The 22,633-nt window shown below is 55.6% G+C and overlaps 1 protein-coding gene across 1 annotated transcript in view; it reads left to right on the top strand.

Annotated features, from left to right (window-relative positions):
- The window catches only part of UMODL1 (uromodulin like 1), a 66,304-nt gene extending 44,477 nt beyond the window's left edge, over positions 1-21,827 (top strand). The window contains exons 15-22 of the mRNA XM_040621884.1: positions 2,101-2,238; positions 3,657-3,994; positions 8,654-8,799; positions 9,318-9,554; positions 9,762-9,921; positions 11,655-11,739; positions 18,267-18,468; positions 21,386-21,827. Coding sequence (XP_040477818.1) covers positions 2,101-2,238; positions 3,657-3,994; positions 8,654-8,799; positions 9,318-9,554; positions 9,762-9,921; positions 11,655-11,739; positions 18,267-18,448 — 1,286 coding nt within the window. The 3' untranslated portion in view covers positions 18,449-18,468; positions 21,386-21,827. The remainder of the gene's footprint in view (positions 1-2,100; positions 2,239-3,656; positions 3,995-8,653; positions 8,800-9,317; positions 9,555-9,761; positions 9,922-11,654; positions 11,740-18,266; positions 18,469-21,385) is intronic.
- Positions 21,828-22,633: the final 806 nt, after the last annotated feature.

Raw genomic sequence — 22,633 nt, 5'->3', positions numbered from 1 at the left:
CCTTCCCGGGGCCGCGTCCCGCCGGGCCTCCTCTGTCACCCGTGTGACTGCCGGCCACACTTCCTCCCGAGCGCGGTCTCCGGGGAGATCCCGGTAAAAGCCGTTGGAAAGAAAAGCAGGGGCAAAAGGCAATTTAGATCGCTCTCTCGAGTCGTATTTGTCAGCTTGAGCTGTCATAACCGAATACCACAGACGGGGCGGCTTAGGCAACACAAGTGTACGTTCTCAGCTCGGGAGGCTGGACGTCCGACGTCCAGGGGCCGGCGGGTTTGTTTTCTGGGGCAGGGCCCTCCCTCTGCCGTGTGGACAGAACCTTTTCGCTCTGTCCCTGTGTGCGCGCAGAGCTCCGGTGCCTCCTGTTACAAGGACACCACCCCTGTTGGGTTAGGGTCCCTCCTTACGGTCACATTAGCAGCTGTGGCTTCAACCTATGCATTAAAAAAAAAAAGATTTTATTTATTTAATTGGCAGAGAGAGAGAGCACAAGCAGGGGGAGCGGGAGAGGGAGAAGCAGACTCCCCACTGAGCAGGGAGCCGGATGTGGGGCTCGATCCTAGGACCCTGGGATCATGACCTGAGCCGAAGGCAGACGCTCAACTACTGAGCCACCCAGACACCCCAACGTATGCATTTTTGGGGCACAATTCAGTTCATAGCACATAGCATACTTGAAAATAAATGACAAAAAACTCAGAGTTACGTGTACAAAAACAATCAGAGACCATGTAAGTTATTCTTCTGGTTTTTGGAATGAGAAGGATTTTCTAAGTTTAAAAATAGAAGGCAAACAAGTCCAGAGGGGTAAAGGCTGAAATATTTGACTCTATAAAAATGTCAGCCTTTATATTAAACAAAATAAAGGCACCATGGTGAAGGAAGCAACACCCCCACAACATAGTTTGAATGACCTGGTGAAGAATTACATCCCAAATAGAGAGACCGCACGTGTCAATAACAAGGTGCTAAGAACTGAGTTGATCCTTATGACTAAGATAAGTGCACGCCGGACGTCAGGACCCACCCCAGACAATGGGGACCCACCCCAGACAATGCAGGACAGAAGAGACGCAAAGGAGGAGCAAAGAGCGATAATCACGGACATTCCCACGGAAATGGGTCCTCAGGTCCATCTGGAAGCAGTGGGGTTTTAACTGGAAACACCTAACACTGGCCACACTGGGCCAGAGTGGGCCTCGCGGTGGGAACAGGATTTGTTCGCGCCTCCTGGAAATTAGTTTGACGATATTCGCCAAGAGCTTTACAGATGTCCGCCTGCTGTGGTTTGGGAGATTGCACGCAGGACTTTAGCCTATGGAAATGGACCTTAGTTCGGACCGTTGTTCATACACAGATATCCACGCTCACTGTTACTTTAAAAGTAGAAGCTTGCAAGTGGCCAATAGTCCTGTAACAGGGGAGATAGTAAGTAAATCGTGGCCCATCCATGCCCTGGACTGTCATGCAATTATTAAAAGTGAGGCTCATTGAGACAGAAAATATCCCGGAAATGGGTTAGGGAAGAAAGCAGGACTTGCGTGTGTGGGTGCAGTGTGACCCGAGCTGCGTCACAGTCTGTGTTTTCAAGGACGGAAGGGGATCGTCACCGTGCAAGCTCTGTTCTACTCGGGAGGCGGGCTTCGGTGTGGACCGTGCTCTTTGCTAGGCTGGCCTGAATTTTACCCATTTTCTGCAGTAAACCGGCATCACTGTGAGGAAGGGTAGCTGAGCGTAGAGACCAAAGCAGGCAAGTGGGCGGAGGGCCTTCTGCGGGACAGGCTTTCTGCGGGGTTGCCTGGGCCTGAGACCAGGGGCTGGGGCTGGGGCCTGTTCGCCCCTGATGAACTGCCCTGCCGCCCTGCCGGGGGACCAGGAACTCTCCTTCCCCAGTGGTCCCTACAGACGTCTGGACGCTGGCCGAGATGCAGGTGCCTCCCTGTCTCCTGGACTCCCCAGAGCCGGCCAGCTTTGCTGTCACTCCATAATTTTCAACTCCACTGCCCGAGATGCAGGGTGGGGGGTCGTGTGAACAGCCGGCACGGAAGTGCCTTCAGGCCCCGTGACCCCATGACCATGTCCTGTTTTGTTTCTGATGTCGCGCAGATTACGACGAGTGTGAGAACCAGGAGCACGACTGTGAGCCGGGCGCGTCCTGCCGCAACACTCTGGGCTCCTTCACCTGCAGCTGCGTGGGCGATGCCCCCCGCTTCCCTGTGGAATATTCTGGAAGACCTTGTGAAGGTGAGAGTCCCATAACCCCTTTTCCAAGATGCTATCGGGTGATTTGTTCTTTTAAGGACGTTCGTTTGCAAAGTGCCTCTTTTCCAAACAAGGTCAGCATATTTTTATGTCCTGAACTAGTTTTCTAACGTGTGTGCTTGTGCGTGTATGTGCACACGTATGTGTCCCTTCACGCTCTCCCATGCATCTCCAGCCTCCTTGGTGGCACCTCGTATCTCCAAGTGCCTCCAGTGAGAAACTACACACTAAGGTCCACTGTGTTCTCTGATTCTAGAAGATGACCTCCAAACCCTAGGGTCCATGTGATAAGCAACATGTGGGAAATGTTTCTGCTCGGCCCCTTCTTCCCACCCAGTGCTTTCTCCATTAAATGGGGCCTCAGTGGATTCAGTGTTGACCCTGAGGTGACCTCTGCCATCCAGGGATCTGTAGTCAAGTAGAGCACTTGTCACCAGGAATATGGAATGTGTTCTGCTTGAGGTAGAAGCAGGAAGCTCAAAGGGACTAAGTTGTTGCAGCCCCATGAGTGTAGTCAGGGAGGGCTTCCTGGAAGAGGCATCTTAGAGCTAGTCTTAAAGGACAGCTAGGACAGCACTAGGCAGAGAGGGCTGCAGTGGGGCAGGGGGTGCTGGGTCCATGCAACAGTGAGAACAGAGCTCCTGATGGTGCCCATGGTCCCGGCGCAGTTCGGGCTGGCTGAAATGGGGGCACCTTCAGGAGAGGGGTGGGAGAGAGTGGGAAGCCAGCTCCCAAGAAGTAGGTGAGGCCAGTTGAGAAGGCAGTGAACGCCACTAGCAGGAGTTTGGACTACATCTTGGAGACGAGGGAGCTGGGTGAGGGGACAGAGCAGTGGACAAGCCCCGCCTTGAGAGAAGAGAAGGCAGGTGCCGGGGTGGCAAGTGATGGAGCCAGGCCCAGGGAGCGGGCTGGGATGGGTCCTGGTCTGCTTCGTGCAGACTAGGGAGGAAGGCCTCAGAGAACCCTGCATGTCTTCACACGGTGCAGGTTGAAGCTGTGCCTTGAGGGAAGCAGGAAGCTGCAGTGGCGGCTGGGGACTCAGGATCCTGACAGTAAACATCATTAACCCACCTTAGAGATCAGAGGGCTTGTCACAGCAAGCCCATGGGCTTGGCCCACACCTGGCGTCAGCCTGGGAGAGTCCGGGGGGCAAAGGGCACGTTGGTCTCCTGGCCCATGGGAGCCCCTGGCAAGCCAAGCCAGGCCCCGCTGCAGGGCTGGCAGGAACGTGCGACAGGTGCATATGTGCGGCTGTGGCCAGAATGTGCAGTCCGGGTGTGTGCTGCTATTCCCGTCTGACCTCACCCCTGACCCCTCTGCGCGGGCCTCACAGGCCAGGCTCAGGTGGCAGACCCTAAACACAGACCCATACTTGGGTTTCATCTTCTCGTGCCTCGCAGGTGACTCTCCTGGCAACACAACCCAGGCTCCCGGCCCCTCTCTGGCACCTGGCCCGGAGCAGCTCCCCACCCCAGCAGGATCCACGGCTGCCTCTGTGCCGGGTGCCAGCCGGGGCCCCCAGGACCCGCCCCAGCGGCTGAACCTGACGGAGGCGGTCAGGGTGCTCTGTGAGATCGAGAAGGTGGCCATCGCCATCCAGAGGCGCTTCCTGCAGCAGGAATCCATCCCTGAGACTTCCCTGTACCTGGGACACCCATCCTGCAACGTGAGCGACCACAACAGCACGCACGTGCTCCTGGTGGCCGGGTGGACTGAGTGTGGAACCGTCGTGCAAAGTGTAAGGGCTGGAGGGCCAGGCTCGGGTGCACACAGGGTGGGGGGCAGTGCACTGAGCATCAGGAACACCAGATGGGGAGGGGGCCACAACTGTCCTAGGGGACCAGGGGAGACTCTGCACCCCAGGGTCTCTGACTCTAAGTGGGGGACCCAAGAAAGGGGGACAGGATAGGGCAAGTTCTCACCAGGGACCAGACTGTGCCCTGGAATCAGGAGGGAGTTTTGAGCTCTGCCCTGCGGGATTCTGGTGCAAAGGGCCTGGGGTCAGCCTTGGGTTTAAAGAATACTTGCAGTGATTCTGAGGCATAGGCAGGATGGACAGCCAGTGGGAGAGGAAAAAGGCAGGAAAGCAAAGTGTGTCGACATGAGTGTCCAGCGGTGCAGATGTGTGAGAACGTGTGTGTATACACGAGTGTATGTGTGTGAGTGAGTGTGTGCATGTTTGTGCATGCTGGGCAGGCGGGCTCGTGTGATCAGAAGGATCTGGCCGGAGGAACTGTGGGCCTACGAGTGATTGTCTTCACTGCAGAGTCCTTGACAGGCTGACAGGTGCAGGGGCCTCCCTCCACCGCACGGAGGGAAGCCCAGTAGGGGTGCCGCCGCCCAGCTGGAGGCACTCCCGTCTCACCTGCAGGGACAGGTCTGGGCCCACGTGAGCTCCTCTGGTCTGCAGCACCCCCACACCCCGTGTGCTGGGCTGACCGGCTCCAGGCCCTGATTCTTCCCAGATTGGCTCTACACCACAGTTAAGGCTCCTGTGTCCCTCTTGCCTCCCTCCTCCCAGCACCAAGTGCACTGAGCTGCTGGGAGGAGGGTGCCAGGGTCCTCTGTGAGCCCCGCCTCACTGGGCACTGGGGGACGGGGCAGCACTGGGCATGGTGGCCCCCTGAGAAATGTGCACACCTGGGACAGGACTTGTGGAAACTGACATGGTCCCCAGATGCGTGTGGGGAGGACTGTGTGCACAGCCAGGGGACACGTGACAGCGGCTGGGAGCGTGACGAGGTGGAAGGTGTCTGCTGGATCTGGGAGGCAGGGCCCTGGGTCAGGGGTTGTGCATGGAAGGGGCTGGTGTTGGGGGGGGGTGCTCACTGGGAGATGGTCTCAGCAGGGGGCTGGCGTGGCAGTGGGGACAGGGAGGTTGTCCTCATGTGGGAAGTTGGTCCACTGGGCAGGGACTCAGGAACCCAGACTTCAGCCCCTAAGAACCTTGTGAGTGCAATTCGAGACCTTGTTTCCCCAAACGGGGTGGGGAAGGATAGTCCCATGGACCCACAGGTGGTGTTCCGCGTGCCTGGTGACAGTTAGGTCCTGGTATCCACGTTTAACCAATGGGACCTTGAGGCTCAGCAAGGTCAACGGGGGGGGTCAGGGTTGCCGTGCCTCCAAGGATCAGCCCTATGGCCTATGACTCTGCCTTTCCAGAGGCCTTCTGGGGTACAAGGAGGGCGAAGGCCTTTGCACTCAGATGCTTCTGGTTGGAGCCTGGTCTCTGTACCCCCGTGGGGACACATGGGCCCCAGGCACAGGCTGGACTGAGCTGACAGGTAATATGCCAGATCAGGAGCAGGCTTGCCAGAGGCCCAGGTGCTAGGGCTGCGGGGTCAGCGTGCACGTGGACCTGTGGGGGGCGGGCAGCTGCAGGGTCAGTGTGGGCGTGGATGTGAGGGGTGAGCACCAGGCAGCTTCGGGGTCAGTGGCGTGTGGGGGGCAGGCAGCTTCGGGGTCAGCACGGACGTGGGCATGCGGGGGGCCATGGCAGAGCGGTGCACTGGCACAGTGGGTCTGCTTGCCTCTCTCGAGTGTGATTCCAGCCTCCTTGGGGGCTCTGGGTTGAAGGAGCCACTAGGATGTCCCCAGTGACCACAGAGCCTTTGTCAGCCCCCCTCCCACTTTCCAACCAGCACAATTTAAACCTGACCCTGGGGGCTTGCTTCTCTTTCTTAAGGATTCCTCAGACTCACGTGGAGGCGGGCTGCACTGATGATGGGTAACAGCTTCTTGGGGGCCCCAGTTATGAGCCCCAAAGCCCCAAAGTGGGCACAGGCTGGAGGGTGGGCACAGGCAGAGCTGTCCCCGAGGGTCTCAGGTCTAAGTTAGCACCCTGCAGCCTTGCAGAACCGAAGGGAACGATGCTGGAAATGATGTGGTCAGTGCAGCCAGGCTGTTCGGGGTGAGTCTCGTACCGATGGGCCGGGCCCCAGGGGCGAGCCGGCACGCTGGCTCTCTGCCTTTGTTTCCCCAGGCTACACAGACACCTGGTAGAGCTGTTACATTCAGTGGGGTTCAGGGCCCATTCAGAGCAGAGGGAAATGCGTTTCTAATGAGTTATCTCAGCCCTGAAATCCACGAAAGTTCTTGATGTTTTTGACACTTGCCAAAAGCTAAGATTTTCCGAAGATGGACTTCTGCAAGTACAGTTAGCAGGCTCCACCGCCTCTTTTTTTTTTTTTTCCTTTTGGTTAAGCAGTTTAAGTTTTACTGACCTCCTGATTTTTAGAAGCTAGATCTAAGGCTTTAGGGCTCCCCGCCTGGGTTTGCTGTGCTGTGTACAGATCGTCCTGAGACGCTCAGAGACACCAAGTGGTCCACGCCCCAGAAGATTCACCAGCGTACAGAATTCTCTTCAGAAACACTTCCAGAATGCTCATGGAGACAGCAGGGAGCCATCCGGGTTGTCTGAAGCACTTTTCAAAGCGATTGTCAGAGGCACCGAACAGACGCCGTGGCAGCGTCTGGGGTACACACTGGCCCGGGTGCCCGGAGCTCAGCCCATCGAGACCTGACGCCGTGTCTGTTACGACTACACCTAGGGGAGCTTCTGCTTCTCAGCTGGAAGAAGCCACCAGACCTACAAACATCATGTAGAAAAGTATTGTGAAATATGGAGGGACAGATTCTAGCAGAGACGGGGTAAATTTGACCGTGTTTCAGTGTTTCCATTTTTGGATACTGCAACTAAGAATCTGGGCAGGTTTGTTCCCAGAAGCTAAAGCAGCACTAGTCTCCACTAAGGAAAACAAATTCCAAGAATTAAGATGGTTTTCAGTAATTCTAATTTCACTATTTATATGGAAACCTGGAGACACCAATAATATCCAGTAGCTTCCAATATCAGCTAACGGCTGTGTGATGTGTTTGCCCGGGCCTGTGTCACAGACACATGAGGAAAATACACTTGCTGTATTTCTCATAAGTGAGCAGCAAGTAAGGGGTCGGTGTGGGAGCTGGAAAAGCAGAAGAGCATTGCAGACATCTTCCCTGCAGTGACTTTCAGTCCGGAACCATCGGCAGCAGCCCTCCCCCTCATGCTCCCGCACGCTTTGCACCACCTGGGACCCGCTCTTGCCAGAGCCTGATTGGCCCCTGGATTCGTGTCTCTATCAGATTTGTGGGTCCCATCAGCATGGCTGGTCTCCAGATGTCTTTTTGCAGCCCTCGCTGCCTGGCAGGCTCCCCGTGACCAGACGCTGTGCTGTGCAGCTCCGCATGGGCGCTGCCCTGCTGCCCGCACCACGTCTGGGGGCTCCTGCTTCAGGGGTTGTGGGTTTCCGTGGATGCTCCCCGATGTGGCTTCATCCACATAATTTTCCTCCACCCCTGGCTTCCTCCTCCTGGATGGTCTGGCTTATCTGTTTCACAGTTTCCCGTGTCTCTTGTGTACTTCTGAGCTGCTAAGGCCGGTGACTTTAGCAGAAGCCGTGCCACGGCCCCCACTACGTACCCACCACAGACAATCCGCAGCTGTCCTTGGCTGGCGCTGTGCCCCGTTCCAGTGGCAGCATAGGAGGAGTCCGTAAAGGGGTGCCGATCTTGCAAAGCCCACCACGATGACGATCAAACTCCAAGCCACGAACAAGCGGAAAGCTGCGAACGAATGTCACTGCAGGCATTCTGTCAGACGAGACTTGGTTCGGCTCCAGTGTAACGAGGGTGGTGTTCACAGAAGTATCTGTCTCCTCCTATCTGCTCTCTGCTGTAGCACCTTGTGCAAGTGCCCACCTCAGGCTCTCCGTCTCTGTTTTGGGCTCCGGAGAAATTCCGGAACTCTCGCGCGCTTTGGAAGGAGGATGGTCATGCTCTGGTGCCCTGCTGTCCAGAGAGTCTCTCCTGCTCAGTGTTCACACCGCAAGCAGCTAGTCCTTAATCCCAGCCGGCTCTCATGTTCTCTAGCTCCAAGCCTGTCTGCTCCGCACCTCTGTCTACAAGCTTCGCTTCATGCACAAGAACGGGCTCAGCGCTGTTCCCTGGGGGCTCCGGTGGGCAGTGTGTTCACACACCCCGAGTCCCCGTCATGATGACCGTCCCTCTCTGGAGGTTATCCTCTGCTCCCTGTTCTTCTTGTTACCCGCCCAGATGATGGCGCTGGGAGAGAATGCTGGTGGTCCAGTGCAGCTGGATATTGGGGATATCAGCTGATCCAGTTTGCCTCTGGTTCTCTGATGAGGAAAACGGGCATAGGACACAGGCTAAACCAGGGGTCGGGGCTTCACATGCTTTTTGGCATTTGATGTTAGGAAAAGATCAGGGTGTTTGTATTTGGCGGACAAGCTTTAGAGAAGAAGCACCCCTCCCCCAGCACCCAGAACCATGGTCTGCAGGCATGCTGGGGGGTGGCTGCTGGGGCCCGGGAGCGCACTGATGCCCTGTTTGTGTTCAGAACATGACGAATACGGTGGTGAGGACCACGCTGAGGAATGACCTGTCCCCTGAGGGCATCATCCACCACCTGAAGATCCTGAGCCCGATCCACTGTGCCTTCCAGAACGACCTCCTGACGTCGTCGGGCTACACCCCAGAGTGGGGGTGAGCAAAGAGCCCTCTTCCCATCCCGCCCCAGCTACCTGTCCTCTCTAGCACCTTCACTTTGGATTTCTTTAGGGTTTCAATCACTTGAGGACCCTTTTGTGAGACTGACAGTGGCCAGGACTTGGTTAGTGACTGCCAGCTCCCCTAATTATTGTCTTCACTTCAAATTAGGACCGACCAAAGAAAGCCATACATACACCCTGGCCAATCACATAGGACGCCCCTGTCCTAGTGAGCCCGCCCACGGCTTCCCCATGACAATGCCTGCTGGAGCCTGCCTGGGCCTCCCTGTCCCACTGTGAGGCTGACCCCGCCCCTGCCTGTCCTCCAGTCTCCTCCAGACCCAAGTCAGGGGGCTGACAACCACTCCAGCCAGCTCAGAATAGGTAGCCTTTCCTTGCCCGTTCACATTGGGTGGCCTTCCTCTCCTTCCGTACTGCTCGGGGTTGCTTTCTGGGGAGGAATGGGAAGGGAGGGGCCGCAGCGGTGCACCTGCTGAAACTGCTGTGTCGCAGGGTTTCCACCATCATCGAGGACCTCCACGGAGCTGGCAGTTTTGTGACTGAGATGCGGTTATTTATCGGGGACTCCCCTATACCTCGAAATTATAGTGTGTCTGCCAGCGATGACGTCAGGATTGAGGTGGGGCTCTGTAGACAGAAGAGCAACCTCAAGGTGGTCCTGACCGAGTGCTGGGCCACGCCGTCCAGCAACGCCAGGGACCCGGTCATGTTCAGCTTCATCAACAACAGGTGGGGATCGGGTGCAGCCTGCTTGGGGGCCTCTGTGGATATGCGGGGCTGGGTTTTCAGGGATGCCTGGGTCTCTGGGGAATGGGAGCGCTAGCGGTCCTTGTGCGGACGGACGCCGTGTGTGCAGAGGCGCTGGGAGGAAGCCCGTCCGGAAATGGGATGGGGGCCTGGCTCCTGACTCATGAGTCCCGGTCCCTCCCTTCCCAGCTGCCCCATCTCCAACACGCACACGAATGTGATCGAGAACGGGGATTCCAGCAAGGCCCGGTTTAAGCTGAAAATCTTCTCCTTCATCAACAACTCCATCGTCTACCTGCACTGCAGACTCCGCATTTGCATGGACTCGCCTGGGACCACGTGCAAAATAGTAGGTGTTTCACTTTTCTAAACTTGTGCTGGACTCGCACCCCTGTTGCTCCGAGGAGGGCTGCTCTGTTATCTGAAGCCCAGGGCTTGGGCGGCCCTGGGGCCCGACTTCTAGGAGGAGACATGGGGCCCTGCACACTGGGCCCCAAAAAGGCACGAAATGAGGTGTGGATGGTGGGCAGCCCATGGGTGGGCAACCCACGTGGTCAGATGGCCAAGCTGCATCCTTCTGGAGCCCATACTGTCGGCTGGTCATCACGTCACATCCCATTCCTGCCCGTGACGCTGTGGGGCTTCTCCTCTAGGTGGTTTAATGCATATTCAGGTGTAAACGCGTTCCTTTAATTTCATATTATTTTTAGCCACGTTGGTGGAACGCTGCTGACTCCCAGCCGATGTGATATTGAATGAGAGGTTTCCCCCTATGTTCATCCTTCACACTGGGATCTTGAATAATTTTACATTCTCATTTCCTTAGACCTCTGAATGTGAAATATGCTTTGCAGTCCTGAGGTTTGAAAGCTCTTCTTCATACCAGACAAGTGTGTGGCTGACTGTCTCATGTTGTCTGTGCCCAGGACAGAGTAGAGAGCTCTGCTGGCCTGGGGTTCAGTGACAGCATGTTTGTCTCTCCTCTGGGGGATGGGCTCGTTCCCGTGCAGCTCGCGGAAACCCTGCAGTCTCCCCGGGTGACCAGTCTCCGAGCACCCCCAGGACACGCATTTGGTGGGTGTCGCTTTTTCTCACACAGTAGATCTTGCAGAAAAAAGGATTGAAAGGAACATAGAGCCCCAGACGCCCACCAGCCAAGGGCGGACACGAGCCCGCACCTGTTCGAAGCCCCTCAGAAAGACAATGAGTATTAATAGCCATAACCCCCCAGGCAGGGCTGCCAGTTCCCAGGGTTATTCTGATTTGGCTTACACATTCCTTTCCACGTTCTGGTAGGAGGAGTGTTGTTCTGGTGTCCCGTGGCTGTAGGAACAGTAGCAAGGGGCAGCTGAAACTGGGGGAATGCGTCGCCTGAGGGGCTGGAGGCTGGACGTCCAAGATCGGGGTGGCAGGGCCGGCTCCCCCAGAAGCTGTGAGGGAGACTCATTCCAGCCTCTGTCCTTGTCGTGTAGACGCCGGCTTCTCCCTGTGTCTTCACAGCTGCCCTCTGCGCGTGTCTGTGTCTGTGTTCAACATCCCCTTTTCATAAGGACACAGTCACATAGGACTAGGACCCACTCTAATGACCTCACCTTCACTTCGTCTGCAAAGACCCTGTTTGCAGATAAGGTCACATCCGCAGGCAGTGGGGGCTAGGGCGTCAGCATCTGTCCGGGGAAATAAAGCAGCCCAACGGGTGTGTAGTGAGAGGTCCGACCACGTCCCTGAACCTCCCTGCAAGGCTGAGGTGTGGAAAGGAGCAAGCGGCTGCAGCAGGCCACGGAGAATGCCAAGGTGACTCAGAGCCGACAGAGTGCCCAAGGGGCCCAGGGGCCCGGGCCTGGAGACGGCCCAGCAGGTGCTCTCTCGAACCTCCTTCCTCCAGGCCTTGCTGCCCACCGTCCCTCCTGTCGCTCTGGCAGAGCCCCGTGGTCCAGGCGGCCCAGGCCCCTCGTCCCCTTCCCCGTCTGAGCTCATCCGGCGTAACGTAGGGATCAGAGTCTCACCCTGACAGTGACCGCGTTTCTCAGAGCTGGAGTTCCGTTTAATTAATTTGAGCTTCCTTTCCTTTCCAAACAACAGAATTGCAATGACATCCGGTCCCTGAGAAGCGGTGAAGCATCTGCCACACACCAGATGTCCTGGGGGCCCCTCATTCGGTCTGAAGGTGAGTTGGTGATGCGGTTTAGTCAGTTAAAGAAAAGATGCGACTGGCTCCGTCTCCCACTCCCGGAGTGTGAATGCGCACGCCGCCACCAGGAGCCCCGGGCCCTGCAGGGTCCGCGGACTCACCACAGTGGGCGAAGGAGAGCCCCGATTCCAGCCTAGCGTCAAGTCCTTCCCATGCAGAGCCAGGCTGGCCCCTCCACAGCCCTAGTGGGGAGGAGCCCTCGGTGCCCACGCTGCCTGGGGGGGGTTGCGGGAAGTCAGCTCGCGCTTACGTAACACGGTACTCTGAGCTGCGTCACATGAAACCAGTAACGTCCTGACATGGGATCAATACACCATGTGGCTGGTTGGGAGGGAGAGGCTCGGGCCACGCCAGGTCGGGTTCTGTGTGTACTTGCGTGCGTGTGTGTACGTGTGTACCAGTGGGCGCACACACGAGAAAGCTGTTTATTCTGGGCTTGAATACATCAGAAGATGGAAAAAAAAAGGCATGGCTTTCTCCCTTGGTATAAAACTTCCACCAGCCAATTACATTCCATGTGATTTCAAAGACCACCATCACTTTGCCAGAAAAACGTTTTATTTCCTTTGAGATCAATTTTATTATTTTATTATTTTTTTATTTTTTTAAAGAATTTGGTTGGGGGAGATTGTGTGCTTTTGGTATGAAGACAGAAACTGCTAGCTTGTCCCCCAGTATCTGTCCTCCTCTCCTTCATAGTCATGGAACCCCCCCAGATTTTCGCTGGCATGTGGCTTCCAGGAGTAAACACTGTCATTCCCAGCCAACCTGGCAGCCAAGTGTGGCCATATGAAGAAGTTCTGGCCAATGGGGTGCAAATGGGAGGTCAGGTGACAGCTCCCGAGGGGCTGCCCCTCATGTGCCCCTTTCTTCCTACTGCCTGGCAGGGGCGGGGGGGGGTGGCTGCAGTCAGCCGCCTGGTGGACCCTGAGGGCCCTGGGGACAGGAGCTCGGAGAAGCTCCCTTCCCAAGGACACCACAGAGCAAGTGTGCCAGGCCCGGCCTCCGATCTCCGAGTTTTGCCAGAAAGAAATAAACTTCCATGCTCCTTGTCACGGCTATTTTGGCTTTTTCTCCTTTTGTAGCTAAATGTAATCCTGGTTGATTTTCCTTTTTTATTGGTTTTCTCCCTCTCTTCGATGGCCGTCCTGGCCTCGCTGTACCTTCCTGTGCAAGAACGTCGGGGTTTTGGATATGGGGTCGAGTGTGATCGAGTCTGATCCGGGCTTGGGAAGGAAGCTGAGGGAGCAGGAGGAGGGAGGGAGGGCCTCTGGACCAGCGATTCCAACTGCTGTTTCTCATCCAAAGTATTTGTGCAATTTTAAAGATTCCAGGTTTGGGAGCCTACGAATGTTGAGTTTCTGGAGCTGGACTCTGGGCTCCGGGGTCTGCACTGGTCATCAGGCAGTTGCAGGACCCATCCTAGGACTGCATGCTTCCTCTACCCTCTTCATTTTCTCAAACTGCTAAGGAGAACCGGTTGACCAGGGGCCCTAATATGCATTCTCATTTATAGAAATGGAACTTCTACTTATTCACAAATATTATAGATCACGCCAAAACTACTGGAGTGGAAAAAGCACTGGGCTTGGAGTTAAGAGACCTGAGTTTGACATTAGTGCTTCTAGTTGTGTGGTCTTGGGAAAATCACTGAGTCTTCAGATCCAATCCATCCTTCCATCATTCCTCCATCCGTCTACCCACCCAACCATCCATCCACCCATCCATCCATCCGTTCATCCATTTATCCATCCGTCCGTCCACCTACCCTTCCATCCAGCCATTCACATTCCTCCATCCACCCATCCATTCATCTGTTTACCTGTCCATCCATCCATCCACCCATCCATCATTCCTTTATCCATCCATCCACGCACTCATCCATCCATCCACCCATCCATCCATTCAGCCATTTATCCATACATCCATCCACCTATCCTTCCATCCAGCCATTCACATTCCTCCATCCACCCATCCATTCATCTGTTTACCTGTCCATCCATCCATCCACCCATCCATCATTCCTTTATCCATCCATCCACGCACTCATCCATCCATCCCTCCATCCATCCATTCAGCCATTTATCCATACATCCATCCACCTACCCTTCCATCCAGCCATTCACATTCCTCCATCCACCCATCCATTCATCTGTTTACCTGTCCATCCATCCATCCACCCATCCATCATTCCTTTATCCATCCATCCACCCTCTCATCCATTCATCCATTTATCTGTCTATCCTTGTACCCATCCATCCACCTCCCCATCCATCACTCCTCCTCCATCCACCCATCCATTCATCTGTTTACCTGTGCATCCATCCATCCACCCATCCATCATTCCTTTATCCATCCATCCACGCACTCATCCATCCATCCCTCCATCCATCCATTCAGCCATTTATCCATACATCCATCCACCTACCCTTCCATCCAGCCATTCACATTCCTCCATCCACCCATCCATTCATCTGTTTACCTGTCCATCCATCCATCCACCCATCCATCATTCCTTTATCCATCCATCCACCCTCTCATCCATTCATCCATTTATCTGTCTATCCTTGTACCCATCCATCCACCTCCCCATCCATCACTCCTGTATCCATCCATCCATTGATCTAGCATTCCTTCCTCCATCTATCTATCCACCCAGCATCCATCCATCTGTCCATCCACGCACCCACTTAGTCATTATTTCATCCGTCTATGTGACAGGCATACATCTCTACTAAGTGTCCTGCACTCTCCTTTTTCTGTGCAACGTGGGTGACTACATTGTGCCTCATTTCCCTCATCTATAAAATGGGAGCAATAATAATTTCTAGTTTATACAGTGCCTTGTCCATAGAAATTACAGGGTAAGTGTTCGTTGTCACCATTTGTAACCAGCAGAGTACCACAGTAACCACCGTTGCAGAGAACAACAAATACAATACGGGGATAAATCGTCAGGCTCAGAAACAAGGGCTCTAATTATTCATTTTGTTCTTCATTATTTCTCATTGTATTATTAGCTTTTGTTTGCTCCATGACTGTGCCACACAAATATCCAGAAAAAACATTTAGAAACACGGCATCTCCCAATTGGTGGAAACTTTACATTTTAATTGTGTACATGAACAGAAATATTGTTGGAGACTACGGGGGTGAGCTAGACTGGCAGAGAGATCCCTTCAGGACTGCCCCCCTCCCACCCCGTGTCCACACTTTGTTCCCTGTACACCCACATTCTGCCCACATCCCTGATGTGCACCCACACTCTGCACCCCCCACGTGTACCCGCCCTCTGCACCCAACGCACACCCACGCTCTGTGCCCCCCACGCGCGCCCACGCTCTGCACCCCATGTGTGCCCACATTCTGCACCCCCACGCGTGCCCACGCTCTGCGCCCCCCATGCGCTCCCACGCTCTGCACTCCCCACATGCGCCCACGCTCTGCACTCCCCACGTGCACCCACGCTTGGGCTCTGCCATCCCCATCGCTCCCACTGCAGGGAAGACTGAGAATACTTAGGGATTTCAGGGCACGTGGCCAAGCTCGCAGCTGGTACCTGGACAGGCTGGGCCTCTCAAGGCAGCTCCCGGCTTCTCCTAAACCACCTTGTCTTCCTCTCCTGGGGCTGCACAGGCTTCTTTTCCCCCAGAGCTGCAGCCCTCCCACCACCTGTGTGCATTTTCTGCGGCTTAAAGCAGGAGAAAATACTCTCTCACCGTTCAGGAGACCAGAAGCTCCAGAGCAAGGTGTCAGCAGGACTGGCGCCTGCTACGGCAGCGAGAGAGGGTCTGTTCCAGGCTCTCCCAGCTTCTGCTCTGGCTCGCCTCGGCTTGTATGATCCCATCACTGGGTCTCTGCCTCTGTCCTCACATGGCGTTCTCCCTGTGCCTCTGTGTCCTCATGCAGCCGTCTTCTTATAAGGACGGGGGCATATTGGATCAGGGGCTTCTCCCGCTTCAGCGTGACCTCATCTGAACCTAACTTGTTACATCCGCAATGACCCTGTTTCCAAAGAACATCACAGACTGTGCTACTGGGGGTTAGGACCTCAACGTATCCTTTCGGAGGACACACACAGCACTGTGCATTGGTGATGTGAAGGAAGAATCCATCTGGGCATCGTCCCTGAGTGTGTGCTGCCAGCACAGCTTATATCAGCATCACAATTTTCTGATTTAATTTCTGGAACACTTCCATAGCCATTTGCTTTGCTAGACACCTCATTATTTCTCACCCTCCAGAGTTTCTTTGTACAAAAAGGAAGAGGAAGTTTAGGTGATGTCTGCCAGATGCTCAGAAGTTCCCGCAGGAAGGGTCTGGAGCCATCACTGAGGCCACTCAAGAAGTGAGGAGCCCGGGGGTCCCCAGACAGCAGCTGGGCTGGAACGCACACCTCTGGAACGGGCTGTTTTCCCTGGGGTCGTACCTGGGCTGGGAGGTTCTCTATCACCTTGTTCCCAGGACGTGTGTCCCCTTCACCAAAGCATTGATAGCTTCGTGCCTTTGCAGAACGACTGTGTGTGACCCCAAGTGACCATGGTAACCGTCCTGTGCGTGGGTGCGGGCTGCCTGAGCTATCCTGGTGGAGGACCAGTTTGTTATTAAGAGACTGACGGGTGGTCCAGCTGTGTGACCCGCGTGCAGGGACAGGTGGACACCCCCACCCAGGGCAAGGATCATGTTGCAGGATGTGCTCGCTCTCGGCTCCTCGCTATCTCACGTGGACTGGTAACCATTCTTGGGCCACGGTAACCAGTGGGCAGTGCTGGCTTGGGGGTCCCTCCTGGAGTGGCTCTGGGTCAGTGGGTCCGTTAGGAGCCTCTCGCTGCAGGTACAGAAACCCAGGGGGACAGGCAACAACCAAACCAGCTCCCTCGTCTGTGGAGCCGGCAGGCTGGGGCGGGCTCTAGGCTGCACTGTGGAGCAGGTCTGTCCCCTCTGTCCTGTTCCAGCGCCCTCTGCATGGTCCACCCCACTTGGGCCAGCAAGATGGCCCGCGCCTGAGGCGCCGGAGGGAGGCGGGCCCGTTACAGCACCGCCCCCCCGCCCCCCGCCCCGAGGCTGGATCTAGGGACCAGCCATGTGGTTGTTGGGGAAGCTGGCTGTCCAGAGTCTGGGCGCCTTGGGGGTTGTAGTTGCTCCTGCAACTGTCCCCAGGGGCTTCCGCCCTCTGGACGAGGGGATGACCTGTGTTCCAGGCAGCCAGGAGGGGGTCCCAGTGCTATTGTTGGAGACCACCTTGCTAAGTGTGCACACCTGTGCCGTGCCCTGGGCGACCCGGAGTAGTGGCCACACAAGCAACCACCCAGGAATCAGGATCCGGGTGCCCCTTGTCCCCCAGGTGGACACCCCACGATGCAGGAGGACGGAGGTGAACATGATGCAGCTGCCCTGTCAGTCGGCCACACCTACTCTCCCTGGGCTCCATGGCGCCCCACCTTCCTCATGGGGGTGGGCAGGTCTCTCCCCTGGGGTGTAGGGGGCAGGCCAGAGGGCTGGCTGGTGGCCTTCTTCTTTCTCTGGCCCCGTTTTCTCCTGCAGTGAAATTGAGGGGAAAGTCACACATCATGCAGGGAACCGTCTTGAAATCAACAGTCCAGTGGCATTTCACACATTCCCCATGTTCTACAACCACCACCTATCTCGAGGTTCAAACATTTTCATCTCCCCAAAAGCAGCTCTGCACCAGTTAGGGGTCCCTCCCTGCCCCCTTCCCTCAGAGCCTGACACCAGTGTGCTTTCTGCCTCCAGTTTCGCCCGTTCTGGATAGTTCTATAAGCAGGTTCGTACTACGTGTGGTCCTGGTGACTGTCGTCTGTTACGGCATGAGGTTTCCGAGGTTCCTTCATGTCGTGGCGTGCATCAGGACTCGGTTCCTTTCTGTGGCCTGACAATATGCAGTTGTGTGGATGGACCACACTCTGTTTACCTGTTCCTCCTCTGGTGAACACCGGCGTTGTTTCCAGCTTTGCGCCGTTGTGGGTACTGCTTCTAAGAACGCGGTGTCTGGGCATTCAAGTCCCAATTTCCAACTTTTTTGGGTCTGTGCTCTCCTCTATTGTTATTGGCCCTCTGGGTCCTGGGAAGGCCCACACTTCTCTGTGCTGGGCCCAGCCACGTGTCCACGTGCAGAGCCCAGCTGAGCCCTCCGCCTGCCCTGGTGATTGTCCAGAATGCCGGGCAGGCTGAGCTGTCCTGGCTGGTGCGCTGCTCTCTTGGGGTGGGGACACCTGCTTGGTCACCTTTGGGAACGCACACGCACACGGGCACGTGTGGCGCCTCATGCCACGGTGCTCCCAACCAGTCACATCCAGGTATTATGGCACAAAGGAGCAGACACTCGTGGAGATCTTGCTCCGTGGCTGTTCTGTCCCAAGCCCTCCGTCCCACCTTCACCGCAAGGTCGGAGTGCTGGGGCCACAGGCGGTACCAGGCCCTCGGAGATGCGTCCTTCCTGGTTTGGGCAGACCTCCCACCTGCGCCCGTCTCATTCCCTGCAGGTGAGCGTCCAGGTGCGGAGCCAGGCCTGGGAGCTGGCTACCTCGTCCTCATCGTGGTGGCTGCCTTTGCCTTGGTGGCAGGAGCAGGGGTCCTCGTCCTCGTGCACTACCAGAGAATGACTGGCAAATACAACTGCCGAGCCCAGTCGGATGACTTCAGCTACCAGGTGTTCTATGAGTAGGAGGCCCGGCCGGCCTGGAGGTGGGTGAGGAGCAGGACGCCCCCCAGGCACGCATCCTACCCTCGCCACTGGTGGGGACCGTACAACGTGTCCGGTGGCTTTGGGAGAGGGCAGGTGGCGGCTGTCGGGTTTCGAGCCCCGCAGTGGAAAGCCACGGGGACAGTCGCGGGAGGGGAAGTGGACCATCGGTTGTTAGGGACCAGGTTCCATCGATTTGCACAAGCGCTGACTCCACGGGGCCCGAGGCAGCACAGTGGGATGAGACAGGCCACGGGTGCCCCTCAGCTCCCACTCTGCCCCCCACATGGGCGGCCCCGGGTGAGGCCCTGAGCCCCTCGTGTCTTGGTTTCTTCGTTTTCCCTCGTTTGTAAAAGGGCCGCGTGACGGCAGTACCAGCTGCACGATGCCGTCTGGCTCCTCGAGTACCGAGTGAGTCCCTGCGATCATTCTCTGTGCTGTGTCCCTGCGGCCTTGCCCTGGCCGCGCACCGTCCCTCGTGTCCTGGATGTTGTGCTGGGCACACGGCGTCTGTGCGCGGCTCTGACCGGCATCCGTGATTTTAAATACTCGAGCCCCCGAGTGTGAAGACGCTCTTCTGAGCTGCGGCAGGGCGTGCGGGCTCCTTCCTGGGCCCGAGTGCCGCTGAGCACAGACGGTGCCGCACGTTGTGGAGTATTGTTAGTACACGCCTTTAGTGGGGGACCAGGACTGTTGTTTCTGTCCAGGTTTTGAGATTTTTAAAAAAGAAGAAAAGAAAAGATTACAGGCTGCCTTTGGGCACCTGTCTGTGACTGCTGTCTGAAAGCGCTGTCAGAGTCCATGTGGTTACGGAGGCGACAGCAGCCCAAGATTGGCTCTGGGCCCTGGGGCTGCACCAAAGTGTCCTGGACACCACCCTGCACCTGCGCCCCCTCACCTGAGCCCCCTCACCTGTGCTTCCTCACCTGTGCCCCTTACCTGCACCCCCTCACCTGAGCCCCCTCACCTCCTCATCTGCACCCCCTCACCCAAGCCCCCTCACATGTGTTTCCTCATTTGCACTCTCTCACCTGTCCCCCCGCCCCCCTCCCTTGCACCCTCTCCCCACGTGCTCTTTGGCCCCTCTGGCCTGCCCCCTCACCTGGCTCTAGGGGATGGAACCTGTTTCCTACCGATAATATTAACAAACACCCAGGAGTGCTGAGCACACAGGTGCGCCAGCGCCCTTCCTAAGCACCGTACAGGAGTTAGCTCACCCGCTGTGCACGAGTTAGCTCGCCCACTGTGCACGAGTTAGCTCGCCCGCTGTGCACAAGTTAGTTCATCCTGGTTCCCACAACTGCATGAGGTTGTGTTATTACCACTTTTACAGATGAGTGCCCTGGGAATGTAGCTAGGAGGGGACAGGCTGGGATTCAGGTCTGGGGTCCATTCTCTTAGCTGCTGAGCTGCAGTGCCTTAGACTAGACATGACCAGCCAGCCCTCCTTAGACGAGCGTGGGCATAACTGGCAGGCATTTAGAAGGAGGCTCCTGGGCTCTTCCTTTCATTGGAGACCTGGAGAAGTTGTATTTTAGCAATTTTCTAAGAAACCCACAATTCTCTCGGTGGGGCACAGGCACCCAGCAGTGCAGGGAGCAGCTGTTGTGGTCAGAAGGATAGAACCTCCTGGAGCCTGGGACCCTGAAGTCCCTGGGGAGGCAGTGCTGCTCCCACTGGTCAGGGCTGTCTGCCACTCTAAGGGCCCCAGACAGGTGGGTGACTGGCAGTAAGTTTCGGTTCAACTTTACACTCTATAAATAAGACTGCCTAGCAAGGTGCCTTCTAGTCTTTGGTTTGGGGACCACGAAGTCTGAGTCAAGGAGGCCCTCCAACTTACTGACCTGTTGCATCCTTTCGCCCACCAGGGGACACTGTCGTGTAGACATGCCCCTGTCTCAGTGTCATGCCCTAGCCAAGGCTGCCTTTCCCACATTCAGCTCTTCATTCTCTTGAGAGAACAGAACTTCGAAACAACCCGGCAAAGTGTGGTCAATATGGGTCCCATCCTTGAAATCAGGAAATTGGGCCCAGAGAGCTCAGGCGAATCCTCTGAGGCACACAGCAGAGACCAGATTAGCACGCTTCTCCAAAGGGCGATGTCCCTGTCCGGGTGACTTCGTCTCCGTTGAAGAAGGTCCAGGAGCTGGTTCTGCGGACAGTGGAGGGATCATGTCTCAGACCCTCTGCTCCCGGGACGCCTGATAGCTTATGTGCGCCTTGTCTAGGTTCTTAGAACCATTACAGTTCAGCTGGGAAAGGCTCGACCAGGGCCAGCCCTGGAGGCCAGTCACCGCCCTGGATAGAGTGACAAGGGAATTTCAGTGAATTTTACTAAATACTTATAACACGAATCTCAACGACGATGCCAACGCTTGTCCCGCTGAATTTCAAAGGAAAGGTGGTATGTTGGTGCTGAGGTCACTCTGGATGTTCCCCCTCCTTAAAATGAAAACATCGGAGGGAAAATTGGCCTCTCCTCCTTATTTTCTCCCGTGGCTTCCATTTCCAAAATAAAAACCATCTGTAACTGGTTCTCAAGTTCCTGCAAAAATCTGCTCTTTGAAAAACATGAAACCCTCCCCACCAGGTGGGCCCTTGGCGCAGCCGCATTCCCTGTGAGCCCTGTGTGTCGGCGTGTTCTCTGCGGGTAGTATTAAGGCACAAAGGCCCTGAGACTGTGGCTGTCTGGCTTAGTCACGGGATGCCAGTCCGCAGCCACCATGGTGCCTGTTCCTCTGTGCCTTCTGGGAGCCACCGCCCTTTTATTTGGGCACAATCTCTCACTGTCCAGTAAGTGTTGAAGTCCTGTCCTTGGGGTGAGGGGACCCCTTCACTACCCATGCTCTGGGAATATTCCTGCGTGAACCTCTCCTTCCTGCATGCACACTGACCCTGGTGACCTCCTTCTCCATGCAGGTAGCTGGGAATCAGCCTTGGTTTGGAATCCATCAAGCATCAACAGAAGCCTGCTCTGTCCCACATCCAGAGCTTGGATGAGTCCCAGAGGTGGTGAAAACACAGCCTCTGACTGATCCAGGAGACCCATCATCCATATAGGTCCCAGAGAAGCAATGCCCACCAGGTGGGTGAGAGGAGCTGTTGGAGAGGGAGGCAGGGTGAGGGGGATGCCCAGAGCCTCAGGCATGGAGATATTCAAACCAAGCACAAATGCAGCCCTGCCATCATACAGATCACCTCAACAGCCCTGGAGCTCCCAGACTCTTTACCATCCTAATTAGTCCAAATGGCCCTTTCTCGTTTTGCTCACCACTGACATCTGTTACCTGCCATCCATCCATCCATCCATGCATCCATCCATCCATCCATCCATCCACCCATTCATCCATCCAAACACCCATCCATCCTTCCATCCATCCATCCTTCCATCCATCCTCCACTCACCCATCGAGCCACCCATCCTTCCATCTACCCATCTAACCATCCATCCATTCATCCATCCATCCATCCTCCCACCCACCCATCCAAACACTATCCTTCCTTCCTTCCTTCCTTCCTTCCTTCCTTCCTTCCTTCCTTCCTTCCATCCATCCATCCATCCATCTATCCGCCCACCCATCCTTCCATCCACTCACCCACCCACCGCACCCATCCATCCACCTTTCCATTCATTCATACATTCATCCAACGCTGTCAAATACATAATATTTCACATTTGCAAAGATATTTGACAGTTCCCATGAAGTTCTTTTAACAATAGGTCAGTCGTAAATATACTGCAAATGTTATTTCTAGCGGGCACATATTCTCTTAAAGTTTTCTCCTGCATTACCAGTATATTGTTTTTATTTACACAACAGTGACTCAAAAGATACTCTATTAGGGGTGCCTGGGTGGCACAGCGGTTAAGCGTCTGCCTTCGGCTCAGGGTGTGATCCTGGCGTTATGGGATCGAGCCCCACATCAGGCTCTTCCGCTATGAGCCTGCTTCTTCCTCTCCCACTCCCCCTGCTTGTGTTCCCTCTCTCGCTGGCTGTCTCTATCTCTGTCGAATAAATAAATAAAATCTTTGAAAAAAAAAAAGATACTCTATTAATATAAAGATCTCTATAAGTAGAAATAACATTATACACACACGCACTCACTATTTTATATTTTTCCAAGAATGAGGTACTATTTACCCATTACCCAGTGGGAAACCAGAGA

Source organism: Ursus maritimus, unplaced genomic scaffold, assembly GCF_017311325.1.
Source record: "Ursus maritimus isolate PB19 unplaced genomic scaffold, ASM1731132v1 scaffold_4, whole genome shotgun sequence".
Lineage (NCBI taxonomy): Eukaryota > Metazoa > Chordata > Mammalia > Carnivora > Ursidae > Ursus > Ursus maritimus.
Note: the sequence above shows the minus strand (reverse complement) of the source record. Positions and strands in the feature narration are given on the sequence as shown.